The sequence below is a fragment of the Manis pentadactyla genome, chromosome X (genome assembly GCF_030020395.1).
Source record: "Manis pentadactyla isolate mManPen7 chromosome X, mManPen7.hap1, whole genome shotgun sequence".
Classification (NCBI taxonomy): domain Eukaryota; kingdom Metazoa; phylum Chordata; class Mammalia; order Pholidota; family Manidae; genus Manis; species Manis pentadactyla.
Window position 1 is genome coordinate 130,481,951 of NC_080038.1, and position 13,588 is coordinate 130,495,538.

Consider the following 13,588-nt stretch of genomic DNA (forward strand, 5'->3'; position numbering starts at 1 on the left):
CCTTTTCTGCTTTAAAGAAGAAGGAACACTTACCGGGTTAATTTAAAACTCTGATACAGATAGAGTTGGAAAGTCCCTAAGAGGTTTTTCTAACGAACGAGTATGGTCTTTCGTTTTCCCAGCATGCAGTTTTAATGTCAGACCTGTGACTCAGAGCCGTGTACTTTGCTGGCAGTATGCATCAATGACAGGATGCCAGTCTAATCGTCCAGAAGGGCTTGTCCCCAGCTCAGGTTGATCTATTATAATCCCCAGCTGAGAAGCCACCTTTAATTTTTCAAAATCAATAAAGAAGAGAACATGAACATTTGAAAATCAAATACCATATATACTTTACAACTTTTCAGTCTAAAGACTTGATGAACACAAAGTGCCTCCTTAATTTTGAAAAGTCAATCCTCCATTGCCGCTAATCTCTCGTGGTGCAGCACCACAGGGAGCATATGTGTGTGCCGTCAGGATAAGTGTGTTACTCAGTTTATTGTTTTGTAATTCATTGGCAAGGCATTGTGGTTTGGTGCAAAGAGCACTAGACTTGGAATCAAAAGCCACTCCTCCTGTCTAGGTGGCTTATTAACTGAGAGTAACCTTAGCCCAGTTGGCGTGGGATTCCCAGACAGCATCTTTGCTGCGTAAACAAAAGTAACCTGCCATTTCAGGAAGCTCTGGTGGGCACTGCATGACCCACTTGAGATCCTTTCACCGTTTTCCTTTCTCTCTCTCCTTTCCCTTGTAAATCACAACTCTCCTTGTTTTAGTGCAGTTGACTCCTGTGTTACAGGAAGGCAATCTGATCAAAAACTAACTTACTACTTTTTTAGTTGGCTCGTTCCATCATATTAAGCTTTGTATATCTCTGACAGGATTGTTTGTAAGAACATTCTGGAAACAACTTGAATGTCTGTCAATAAAGGACTGATTAAGTAGGCTGTTGTGTATCTACACAATTGAATACTGTGTTCATGTTCCGAAGTGGAAGCTCTTTACTAACATGGAAAATTCTCTAAAATATATTTAGTAGAAAAGGCAAGTTATAGTATATCACTATTATGTTTTTTCAAAAGGAAAAAGGAAAAGAATATAGCTACCTATTTTTCCTTTGTCCAGTATCTCTGGGAACATAAGAAGACCGTGGCATCATTGGTTACTGATGAAGAGGGAGAAGTGGGCATCTGGGGGACAGGCAGGGGAGAAGACTTCACTGTTATACCTTTTCAACAGTACATATTTTAAAAATAAATCTGCACACAAAAAAGAATGTTCACAGCAGCATTATTCAAATAGGTAAAAAGTAGAAACAACTCACATCCATCAGCTGATAGATGAATTACCAGGGTGTGGTGTATCCGTAAGATGGAATATTATTCAGCAGCAAAGCAGAATGTAGTGTTGATACATACTACATTTTGAAGCTTGCAAACATCAGGCTTAATGAAAGGAGCCAGGCACAAAAGATCACACTGTATGATCCCGTTTATGTGAAGTGTCCAGAATGGGCAAATCCACGGAGACAGAAAGTAGATCAATGGCTGCCAGGGGTTGAGGGGAAGAGGGAATAGGGAGTGACTGTTAATGGCTGGAGGGATTTTTGTTCTTTTTCTTTTTCTTTTTTGTTGGTGGTGAAAATGTGCTGAAATTAGATCAGGGTAATTGTTTATAAGTACACTAAAAATCACTGAAGTGTACACTTGAAAAGGCTGAATTTTATGCTGTGTCAATTACATCCCAATAAATAAGGTAAAATAGAAAACAACTTGCTGAAGTCATGGACGTGGAAACTTTAAGAATCACTGTGAGCATATAAAACAATGAACAACCCTATCAAGTTTCCACCTGAGAAATACTTGCATCGTAGCACAGTTCGCAGGGCACTGCTATAATGCCAGACGATTTCAGATCCTTTAGGTGCTTTCGCTAACACTCAGCACTCTTTTCATTTTATTGGGAAAAAATGTTTACCCAAATGACACCCTGGTGGATAGAACTTAGGCAAAATAACCAAATAAAGGATCTTCAATTATATGGGACTGAGTATTGTGGCTGCAGGCCTGCCCCAGGCCTTGCCACTAGGACCAGCCCGCCCTTCCTCCCCTCACAGCTGATCCCACAGCTATCTGTGCCCTTCCTTGGGTTCTCGCGGGGCGAGCTGTGTCACAGGGCTTAAGGAGCCCTTCCTAAGAGAAGCGGATTTGCTTCAGGACTCTGGGGTGAGGTGGGTGGATCTAAGAATATAGCTTCTCACTGTTCATAGGTGCTGCGTCACTGGGGATTGTTGTCCAGCAGGACAGCTGCCATCACAGCATCTGGCCTGTCCATGGGTTGGTCAGATAATGGTCTGTCAGTCTTCCCAACTCCAGGTGCTTTAACACATTCATTTTGGGGTTTGGGTGGCTGCAATGTATCTTTGGTCAGGAGTAGAGCAGACAATGCATATTTCAGTTATGCCACCCCCGAGACCTCAGGTACTGCTGTGCACGCTCCAGGCAAGTTTTCCTGCAAGCAGCCTTACTTCAGCTGAGCTGCTGAGCCCTTCCTGTAAGTGGCCTAATAAGTTAGGGTCTTTCAGATCCATGTCCTTGGCATTCACTCAGAATTAACTCTGTATTCTGTAGAAACCTACCCTATGTTGCGGCCGGAGCTGCAGTTCCTGACGGTACAGGTGTCCTCTCTTTGTTGTTGATCTTCATAGGGCAGCTTAAGATCAGAGACGTGAACCATGGGTAGCCTGCTATCATTAATTAGTCTCATCAGAGTGAGCCCGTGTGCATCACGTTGGAAAGTCTGATCATCCATTGGGCTCACTGGACCCTTACTTGGTAGGAGGGATATAGGGAAGATCCTTCCCCACCTGAAGATTGAACTGGTGACCCAGACCTAATGGGGCTTTTATTTTCAGTAGAGGATCAAGGGGGCAGAATTTCGTTCTCTCTAGGTCTCCATCATCTCTTCATAAACCCTCCTCGTCCATGTGGGATATACAGTTCTCTCCTCTGGGCTGCCCTGCTGCCAGAGGCTGATTCCTCTGAGGTCCTAGGACTTTTAGAATTGTTCTCTTGGTGCCCCAGTCTCAGGCTCATAATCCTTAGAGCTGGGCTCTTGCCCAAGATCCTGTGCTCTTATCTCTCTTCCGCATATTCCATGTGAACTGGTAAACTTGGAAGATAAACTCCTCTTTTGCAGGAACCTCCTGCTTGGGGCTTCCTCATTTTTAGAGCCCATTGAATAAATAATATAGTGTCCTTACTGTGTGCTAGCCACTGTTCTAAATAGTGCAAATATATACTACTTTATTTCTCACAAGCCTTGTTAACAAAGGTAGTCTTGTTATCCCCATTGTACAGATAAGCAAATTAAGTCACAGAAAACTTAAGTAAACCTTGCTTGTACACAACCAGTATGCTGGAGGCAGGATTCGATTTTAGACATTCTGGTTCCAGAATCCATGCCCTTAGCCACTACACTTGTTCCCTTGAAACTTTATAAAATAGATATGCCCATATTAAACTCAGGGCAAATTCCAGTATTATTTGCCTTACAACCATATTAGTTGTTCAAACAGTCTCATATAAAGTTAAGACTTCCATTTTTTTCATGGAAGCCTTCGAAACCATGATGGTCCAGTCTAACGCATTCTATCTGCATTCCATTGAATGCAACAGGATAATCACCATCACTCTTTGTTTACTTTTCCATGCCTTAGACAGTCTATTCTTATGTGTACAAGGTACATATTCACCTATTTGTTCTCTCTGATTATCACACTATTTGAAAATGAACAGGAAGGGTTGGGATTTGAGGTAAATGTGATGTAACCTTTCCGAGGGCATGACCTTTGGTGCTTTCTGCCACTCTAGCTGCATACTCCTTCTCGTGTTCTATTTGCTGGACTTCATGTTCCTGTCATTCTATTCATGTCCTCGCAGCCTGGCACGGTCAACTTATTGCTTGACTTCAAGAGCTTTGACACTACTCACTCGTGCTCCTTGAGTGTCAGCTGTTCCAGGTGGACCCTCTTCTCCTCCATCGCCCTGCTCCTCAGGTCTCCTGGCCCTATGTCAACTGCCCCCTCCCAGTTATCTCAGCTGAAGTTTATAGTCCCTTTGATTAGACTATCAAAAGTCAAGGGCCCGTGAACCCCCTTTACCATAAACTGAATTCCTACATTTTACACTATTACAAGTAAAGCCTCTCACGGGCAACAGCGTGGTACTGTGCGAGGAGGACTGCCCCTGTTGTCTGGGCACTCAGGTCCTAGACCTGGAGCTGCTGTTAACGCAGTGAAGCAAGTCATCTCCCATCTCTAGTCCTTAGTTTTCCCATCTGTCAAGTGAGGTTGTTGGACTAGGTGGTGTCGAAGATCATTTCCAACTCTGTCATGATGCAGTCTTTATGAAGGTGGAATACCCAGAGGCCCTACCCTTTGTACTCTGTGCTCACCACGCACAGACTGACAGACAAAACCAGCTGCCTTTTGGGATAGTAACTTCACAGCAGTGCCCATCCTTGCAAACAATAGCTCCTTCCACAGAAAGGTATTCACGTTCGCTCTCTCAGAGATGAATCACCATGGACTGCCAGCCTCCTGAGTCTTCCTGTGAATACCTGCTTCAAATCTGGACAGAGGTACTACTCAGGCAGACAAATAATGGCCCTCGGGGAAACTTGGCAGATGGGAACCAAGTAAGGTTTTCACCCTAGGTACGTTCAGTCGTCCAGGAATCTGGATTGCCCCTGCTATCAGTCAACTCTGTCGCCTAACAAAATCTAGACTTGCTGAGTGGCACACTGATCACTGCTTGAGGCCTCTCCTCCTCTGGTGTCCCCACTCACACTTCTGTGCACTGTGACCAGAGTGCACAGAACCACTCATGAGTGTTACCAGCCTTTACACTGAATTCTAGGGCTATCCATGATTGGGAATCGAAAACACTGCATAATTAAGACAGATTGCATGATACTGGTTGAGATCTCACAACAGGAAAAAGGTAATCAATCTCAGTTAGCAGCATTGAAAATAAAGAGATGGAAGCTTATTTGATTTGCTGTTCTTTCCTGTTATGGATCAGCTGGGTACATTACAGATGAGGGTCATGGATTGTTTAGCCCTCAAGCATCTATCAGAGTCTTGAAATGTCCATAACAGGTGGGCTTGGTGAATGCCAGGACTTAGCATGATTGAAAGGGTGTTTTGAGTCATGGCACATGGCAACATAGAAATAAAACAGATATATCACAAGTGGGTAGTAGAAATAGACTGGAAGAGAATTTTAACACCTAAAATATGACAATGATTTATCCCCGTGGGCATCTCAGTTTCATGCAACACTCATTTTCCTCTGATCTAAGACTGTGTTTGCATTATATATTTCCTTTTAAAACTATTTCTGGTTTTGTTTCTTTGCTTCTATCATTTTTCTTTTTATTTTCTCTTTTAAGTACCACCTCTATTTGTTTGTTTCTTTTTAATCTAAATCAGCATGGTGGCTTACTTGGAAAGCCATTTGTTCAGTGTCGTCCTGATGGTGATTTCTGGTGAGAGGCCCACACAAACATCTAGAGAATGTGGTTGGGATGGCTCCTACACCTTGGTGAGAGTCTCCTAGCAGTATAGAAAGGGGAAGACTTTGGAGACAGGGGACATTTAAAACTGTTACTAATCATGGAATAACATTTTCAAACTCAAATGGCATGGCTCTTGTTTAAATTCTTAATCTCTGAGTGAGTGTTACAAGGAAACCTTCTCAGCCCTCATTAATTGTGAACTGAAAAGGTCTTCACTGTTCAGTTGAACAGCATTTTCAAAATGCTTTGCTACTTAGAGGGTCTTCTGTTTCATGTATCTTAACTCATTTGTAACAGTTCCTCCTCTTTCTTAGCCATTCTTTCCTTTGCTCTGAAATCCAGAGACCCTTCGGGGAGCAAGAATTCCAGGCTTGCTTTCTTTGGGGTCTGACGTGATGAAATTGCCCTTCATGTGGTTCTGGGAGGTGCTCCTTCGTTCTACTCTTTGACAGGTATGCCCTGAATTGTGACATTTAAGCAGTGACTTTGCAAAATTTGACTTGTCCATAAGAAAATGTACCCTTCCCACCCCAAAGATTGACAGGAACATGAGATGGCTGAAGCCGGGCTGGGCTTTTCTGGCAAAAGCACCTGGGACAAGGAATACTCCGGAGAGCTCAGCATTGAATCACATCGTATCATAGGGCATGACTAGATGCCTCAATCTCGCAGTTGGAATCAGTCAGTAAAACTGTTGGCGAAGGGACAAAGTTATGTTGGGAAAAAAAAAACTTGCTGTGTATAAATTTATTAGTAGTGGACATGAGGAGAAGAAGAAATGTGAAAAAACATTAACATGAAACCACTGACAAATCTACAGACTCCCTTTCCAGGTTGTTACCAGCCTCTTGCCTCTGGCCATGACTAACGGCCAGTAATTGTCTGAATAAGTTTTCAACCATTTGGAAATTTCTTTGGTCAGAGAAAAATAAACCAAAGGGGGAAGGGTGACCGCAGCCGAGCTGTGAGCGGGGAACTCCCGAATTTGCCGCGTTTGACCCTTAGGTTGCGCCACTTTGAGCTTCAGAAGTTTGATCCTCCCAGTGGTGGTTCTGAGGTGGCGAGTCTGGGATTAGGTTACAGTGTGAGAATCCCCACAAACATGATTCTACTGTAACCTCACAGTAGCCCTTATTTCTCTCTTGACAACTGGGATCATCCCATTAAATGGGGTTAGCATCTCAGGAGAACCTCACAATGAAGCCCCAAATAAAGTACCCTTTTGCCCCACACCCATCCTGCCGCCCAAGTCTCTCATTAGTTACTTGATCACCCAGAATCACAACCCTAGAGGGATGGCCAGCTCCTTGCCCTCCAATATATTCCCCAGTCCTTTGTGTCCTGCCCCATGGTGTCCTCTGTGTGTCGTCTTGGTTGTCTACACTGAGTGTCCCCTCTGGACACTGCAGTCCCCTTGCAGACTTACTCCTGGCCTTCGGACTCCCTTCCTCTGATCCACCCTCCTCAGCACTGCCAGCCTTGGATCCCACCCTTCCCTTGCACCAAGTGCAGAAAGGCCCTTGGGCTCTGGCTTTCTGTCTCTTGCCCACTTTCTGCACTGCTGTTCCCTTGTCCTGGGCTCCTGCCCGCACTGGACTGCCTCTGGAGCAGGCCCTGTGTTTTTCCCATGCCTTTGTTCACACCACACCTTTGCTTGGAATGCCCCCTTCTCTGTGTGCTGAAGTCATACCCATTCTCCAGGGACCAGGTGAGTCACCATCACATCCATCAAGTCTTGTCTGATCCCCCAAACCTGATGTAATCTCTGCCTGTGATAAATCTCAGTGCCACGTGCTCCATCTTGCACGGTAATCGTTTGTGTATTGATCTTGGTACACTTGGGAGGAAGGACTCTATCTTATTTGTGACCACTAGGATATCTTGCACCTCATAGTAGGATATCTGTTCAATAAGTGCTCGTCTTATGAAATAAATAAGTAGATGGCTGGGTGGTATGTACAGGAGGAGCTCAAAGGCAGGTTAAAATGCAAGTGCAGAGTAGTTGGAAAACAGGAATGTGTAGAGAAGCTCAAAAATAAATAGTTCTTAGAGGATCACATGCCGGGGGGACTAGGGGTTTTGATGCCTCACACTCCCTGAAAACTCATCCCACTGGCCACTAGAGAAGCTTGAGAGACTGGGAGGCCTGACACGTGGCAGACACCGCAGAGAGGTGCTCCTCAGACACCACCCAGCTCCACCACTAATTGGATGTAAAGGTGCTGTGAGAACAGTATGGTGATTATTAAGGATATTATTAAGCATCATACTGCTAATGTGTCATGAAGTTGGCTCAGAAGCCAACGAAACCAGTAATGGTCCCCATGTCTGCTACCTAACTGTTAAGGGTCCTGAACCACTGATCCAAGACTGCAGACTTACCAGCTCTTCCCATGAGAAGCTGGTTTTCACCTTGCAAAGGGCCTTTCCTGGTCTGGTTTTGTGAAAGTTTTGTGACTTGAGCACAGGGGCAATAGGGACAAATGTCAGAGCAGGCAGTGGTCACACTTCATGAAGTTTTTAGGAAGGCAGAGGGAATCTGGTTGATGCAAGCTGCAGATGGAATACATGCTGTTGTCGTACGGCCAGGCTCCCAGCTCACAGTGGCTTTTCATATAGTTGACTAATTAATAAAAAGTAACACTCTTGTTTTTGTATTTTCTCCCATGTTTCAGGCAAAATAGGTTTATGTTTATTTGCACATTTTGTGAGGCTATGAGCCTGTCCATATTCTGTTTTCACTTTGACCAGACGACTAAATGGACTATGATACTTGCTAAAGGAATACACCTCCTGGCGCGTGGCTGGAACCCAGGCCTGACTTCCTAGAGGAAAGCATTTGGCACACTGAGCAATTGTTCACAGCACTAAGAGAGGCATTTAAAAATACCTTAGCTCTACCTAAAAATATACCTTACCAAAACCTAAAATTTAGGGTTCATAAAGGTTAATCATCTCATAAAATAAGCACATTTCCTCTAGGTGAAAAGTTTAAGTTTATTTTAGGGGTGTGATACTGTTCAAACGGGCCAATCTCCCTGCCATAATTTAATCAGGCTGGATAAGAAACAGGTAGAGAGGCGTGGGTGAGAGCTCAATGTCACTTCCCTTCTTTTCCCAGGCTGATTTTTTTTACCTGAACATGTGACAAATTTGCCTGTAACGTCCTGGCTTTTATTGTTCTATCATTTTCGAGCTAACTAGGAGTAACTGACCATGTCAGCTATCTTTTCGAGTAACTTTTTTCATTAAACGTTTGAAGAGCATAAGAATTGTAAAAAATCATGCGTTTATTTATCCACAAAGCATTTATTGATTTCCTGCTATAGACGTGGCATGGAAAGACAAGTAAAGCATGCCCCTGGCCCCCAGTTCAATGGCCAAAGCCACTTTTGGGGTTCCAGGTGGGACTATGTTTTAGTTTTATATGAGGCTTGATTAACACTTTTTTTGTTAGTCCATTTTTTTCAACAAAATAATTATTGTGGGGAACAAATTGTGGAAGCAGACAGGGAGAGCTGGGGCAGGGAGCCCGGCTGCATTTTTAATTTCAAAGATAATGTCACTGAAGAGGTGACTTGCAAAAAAGCAATGGGGAGAAGCTCTGTGCTGAGGGGAATCAGCGCTGGAAGCCTGAGGCAGGGGTGTGTCGAGGGTGAGGAGGTCAGGAGGCCTGCTGTGAGGCTGGAGCAAAGGGAGAGAGGGCAGCAGGGATGAGGTCGGGAACGAATGGGGCAGGGGGTCTTGGAGGGCCTTGTCAGCCAGCCGCAGGACCTCGGCTTCTCCTGTCCTGCTCCGTTTGACCCTGGAGAGATATGTGGCTAGAATTGCTCTTTTCAGTGTTCTGCAGAACTCTGATGCATACCAAAGAGGACATCGATAATGTCCTCGGTGTCAAATCCTTTTTAATTTCACTGCTAACATACATCTCTCTCTTATAGTTACTTTTATCATGAACAGCACAAAAACAAATTCTTCATAGAGCCAAATGCAAGCTCTTTAGGCACATAAAGTAGATTAATAAGGGTGGCTCAGCGTTCAGCTATGCCAGAGCCGAGTCCAAATTTTATTCCAGTACAGGGATGACTTTCTATGTGGCCTCTCTGGCTCTGGAGCTAATTTGGATGCTGAGTAGCCCCACAGGTATTTATATGTAGTGTTTGGTATTTTTACTGGGTCCTATTCTTCTCCCTTGGATCACCTAAAATGGTTAAGAATTTTCTAGTGGGATTAAGGTTGTGATCTCTGGGGAGGGGTGGGCCATCTGCTCTCGGTTATTTTTGTGTTAGCCGCTTCCCCTTAAATGTATGTTCACAAATGAGCCACAGCCTTATCAGCTGCGATTGAGGGAAGACTCGTCTAGGTACTGCTCCTGAACTTGGTCTCTGAGCCATGGCTTCCCACAGACACTCAGGTAAAAGCTTCACATTCTTTATCGTCTGTTAAGCACAGTTTTGTTACTTAACTAAAGGTACTTCTCGAAATGATTTTAGTCTTATCTGAATAGTAAATAAGTCATAGCTCATCTCTGTTCTGTCCTTGCCTTCCTCAAGTGCTGAGTCTAAGAGAAAAGCTGATTCTTATTCAAGTAAAACTAGCAGTTTGAGCGGCTTATTTTTAAAAATATAAATGTATTGCTGTATTTCACATTTTATGAAACTCTTAAGAGATTGTGGAAGGAAAGAATTGTTTTTGATTAGGAATTTTTTGTTATTTATAAGATAGGCATCTTCTTCTTGACTGCTTTAAATCAAATTTAAGGTGTTGAGAAAAGGTCAAATGAATATGGAGCTGCAAGGAGGCGTATTTATAACTCAGAAGTCCATAATGACTTACCACATCTTCCCTTTGTCTGAACAATGTCTTTAGTCTTCCTGAAGAAACAGAAAGGGACAAAGTTGTGGAACCCCTAGACCATCATTGCCATGAGAGTCTTCCTCTTGTTTGGTAACCTGACATTGAGGAAGCCCTTGGCCACAGACAGACGTCCGTGGAATAGGGGCCGAAGGATGGAAGGAAGGACACTTTCCCCAGAAAGCCCAGTTCTCTGAAGTCAGCCTGCTGCCTGTCTCTCCTCTGAAGCCAGGAATGTCGCTGTGGCTCGTTTGCCCTCTGCCTAATCAACCACCCCCTTTCTTAGAATCCAGGCACTTTGTCCTGTCTCCCAGCTGTCAGATTAGGGGACAAAGGAATTATCAGTGGAAGTCTTTCAGAAAAATTATTTTTGAAAACTTGTCATTGCCTGTCAATATTGAAATAATGGGAATACCCTCGGAAACTTCTCTTTTTAAAACAAATACACTGCAATGAAGTTCCCTGCTTCAAGGAATTAACATGCAATGTCTTCCTTGTCCCCAAGTGTTCAAGCGCTATATCTGTTTTCCCCCCACACCCATTTTACAAACACCACACCACATGCCCGAGATTGTGCTAACCAGCCAACACACACATTCTGTGGGTGAAAGCAAACTATTCGGCTGTACCACTTGTTCCAGTGGACGTTGAACACGTTACCTAGTAGAGTAACTCCCCATTTTATTTACCAGTTAAGTGACACAATAGCGAAGTAGACTTAAAAGGTGGCATATTTACCGTACACCCAACCTTGAGTTTTAAATTGCACCAAATTCTGACATTATTCTTACTTTCATAAATCTGGAGGCTGTAACTGTGATTCAGTTAGACAAACTGGTGACACCTTTTAGGTGATTGTAAAACCAGGAACGATCATTTTGTATTTGGCCTAGGTCCATGAAAGGTGATGAAAGAGAAGTCCCCACCGAAAGGAGATCCACATTGCCCTGAAATGGGCTTTTGTGTGGATGAAACAGAGGCCCTGATAATTGGGTCGGAGTCCATTTTGCATGAGCACCCACATACCAAGAGGACTGTTCAGGGACAAGAATGTATACTTTTGTCACTGAACCCTTTCCGTCTGCAAAATTATGTAGATTCATTTCCTTTCCCCTTGGCCTTTCAAATAAGGCCAGGATGGAAAATGAAACGGTGGGGTGAGAGGGAGTAATCAAACTGGCCTGGCTTCTTAAAATAACTGAAAAATGGTAGTCAGAAGACTTGGTCAAGGGTGAAACGGAATGTTTTGTACTTTTAATGGCCACCAAACGACCACCTACTGCTTTACCACAGCTAGAGAAGCTAAAACACATGTACTGGTGCTGCCAGCCCAAGAGCACTTTTTTTCCATGTGAAAGATGGAGCGTGCTGCGCGTCACATGTGCAACAGTGAGAAAAGCTTCCTGTATGGGCAAAATAGTGCTGGAACAGAATCTGGTCTGGTGGAAGTTCAGTGGCACATAGTTTTTTATTCAGTAGTCTCTATCCAACCCCCTGATGCCAGATACAAGCTAAAACTGTGTTACCTTTATACCAGTGACCCAAAAAGAGATTTATGGGTTTTTTTTCCAAAATGCAGCATACAAGTGAAGTTACTAATAGCATTGAATCATTCTGTACATGTTCTGCTTTTACGGGAAAAAACACTTTCTGATTTTCTATGAAATTCTATGAAAGACTAAGTTTCAGCCATGACTCAAGAGCTCCGTCTCATTGCAGCTATTTAGGTATTTATTCCCAAATGTCTGACGACACCTTCAGGTGCCTTAGCATGTCTGCTACACAAGTCCTATTCATCAGCTGAGGCTTCGTTCTATTTGTTGAATGTTCTCAGGAAAGCAATATAACCTTTCTTTAGAAGCCAACATTTATACATGGAGTGACTAACATACTGGTATGTTGGACTTAGCAATTAACAGACTAGAAATAACCTGAATTTGTTTTTTCTATTTGGTTGCTGGTCATTGTTTATGCTGTGTATTATATCACTCAGGGAAAGCACATAGTTACAAAAATGCTACCCAGCTATAATCACTTTTTCCTTAAATATTCTTATTTTGAGCCACTTGGGCATGAGGGGAAAAAATGAACATTAGCAAGAAATAGGTGAGAAAATACATATAAAAATACAAGCAAGATTATGTAATACAAGGTGAATCTTTGCCAGTGAGAGGTTTATAGTAAAAAACAAATGTTGCAATGTTACATTTTTCATATATGTACATGATTAAATAGGAAGCCAAAAGTTTTTATTAAGATACTAAAGTTTATGTAGGCGCTTCTTAGCATGTTGCCTGTAGTTCAGGAATTTTCTGGAAGAGGAAGCTTATTTATTAAGTGAAGAATGATGTGTCTTTTGAAGCAGGCATAGCAAGAAAGTCAAACTAACATCTTGGAATGAATATCTAAAATTTGATCACCCAATCACATTTCCAACTGCATTCTAACCTACTAGGTCTATAAGGGACTGTCAGTTGGACATCAGCTCCTTGGGTCACAGGAGCTGCCCCCTGATTTTCTAGAACAGAAATCTTTGTTATAAAATGCTTTTAATAAAAAGAGGTTAGAGAAGAAGCTTAATGGTAGGGACTTACCTCCATCTGTCAGTCAGTAGGCGTGAACTGTGTGTCTAGTGAACACAACGCCCTGGATTTAAGTCCCTGAGGCTCTTAGTGTATTTGCAAACTTTCCTGTGATAGAGAAGCCTTGTTACTAGGACCGCTGAGGGCCACACTATCAGGTTAGCATTCAGCAAAGAGCTACCCTAGGGCACACATGTCCTGGACAGAGACAGGCGGAAAGGGAAATAGAATTATAATTACATGTATCCAGTGTCTCATGTAATGGTCAATGACATGCCCTTTCCCAGATAACAGAAATAGGGCAAAGCAAACAGATCTGGAAGTTTTAGACGGTTAAGTCTTCATCTTTCATGTACTTAGAAATTGCGAAGGGGATAACAAATGATAAATGCCTAAATATACATAATTTAGCAAGATTAAAGAGAACCCCACAGAAGAGGTAAAGTTCCATCTTCATTTTTCTCTATTTTTCTTATTTCTAACAAAGGGAAAGAAAGGACAGCACAAAGCTTTTCCCTCCTTGTGAAGCCAGAGCTTAACTGTGGCTCGTACCAGTGGGGCCTACAGATCAGGGTATTTGCTGCCTTATA

The 13,588-nt window shown here is 43.0% G+C and overlaps 1 protein-coding gene across 4 annotated transcripts in view; it reads left to right on the plus strand.

The window, feature by feature from the left end:
• The window catches only part of FHL1 (four and a half LIM domains 1), a 57,826-nt gene that overhangs the window by 35,804 nt on the left and 8,434 nt on the right, over positions 1-13,588 (plus strand). For 2 of the 4 annotated variants that reach the window (XM_036919149.2, XM_036919153.2), the window contains exon 1: positions 9,822-9,976. The exons of the other annotated variants lie outside the window; for them this stretch is intronic. In XM_036919149.2, coding sequence (XP_036775044.1) covers positions 9,955-9,976 — 22 coding nt within the window. In that variant the 5' untranslated portion in view covers positions 9,822-9,954. Of the gene's footprint in view, positions 1-9,821; positions 9,977-13,588 lie in introns of those variants that run through there. 4 annotated transcript variants of the gene reach the window in all.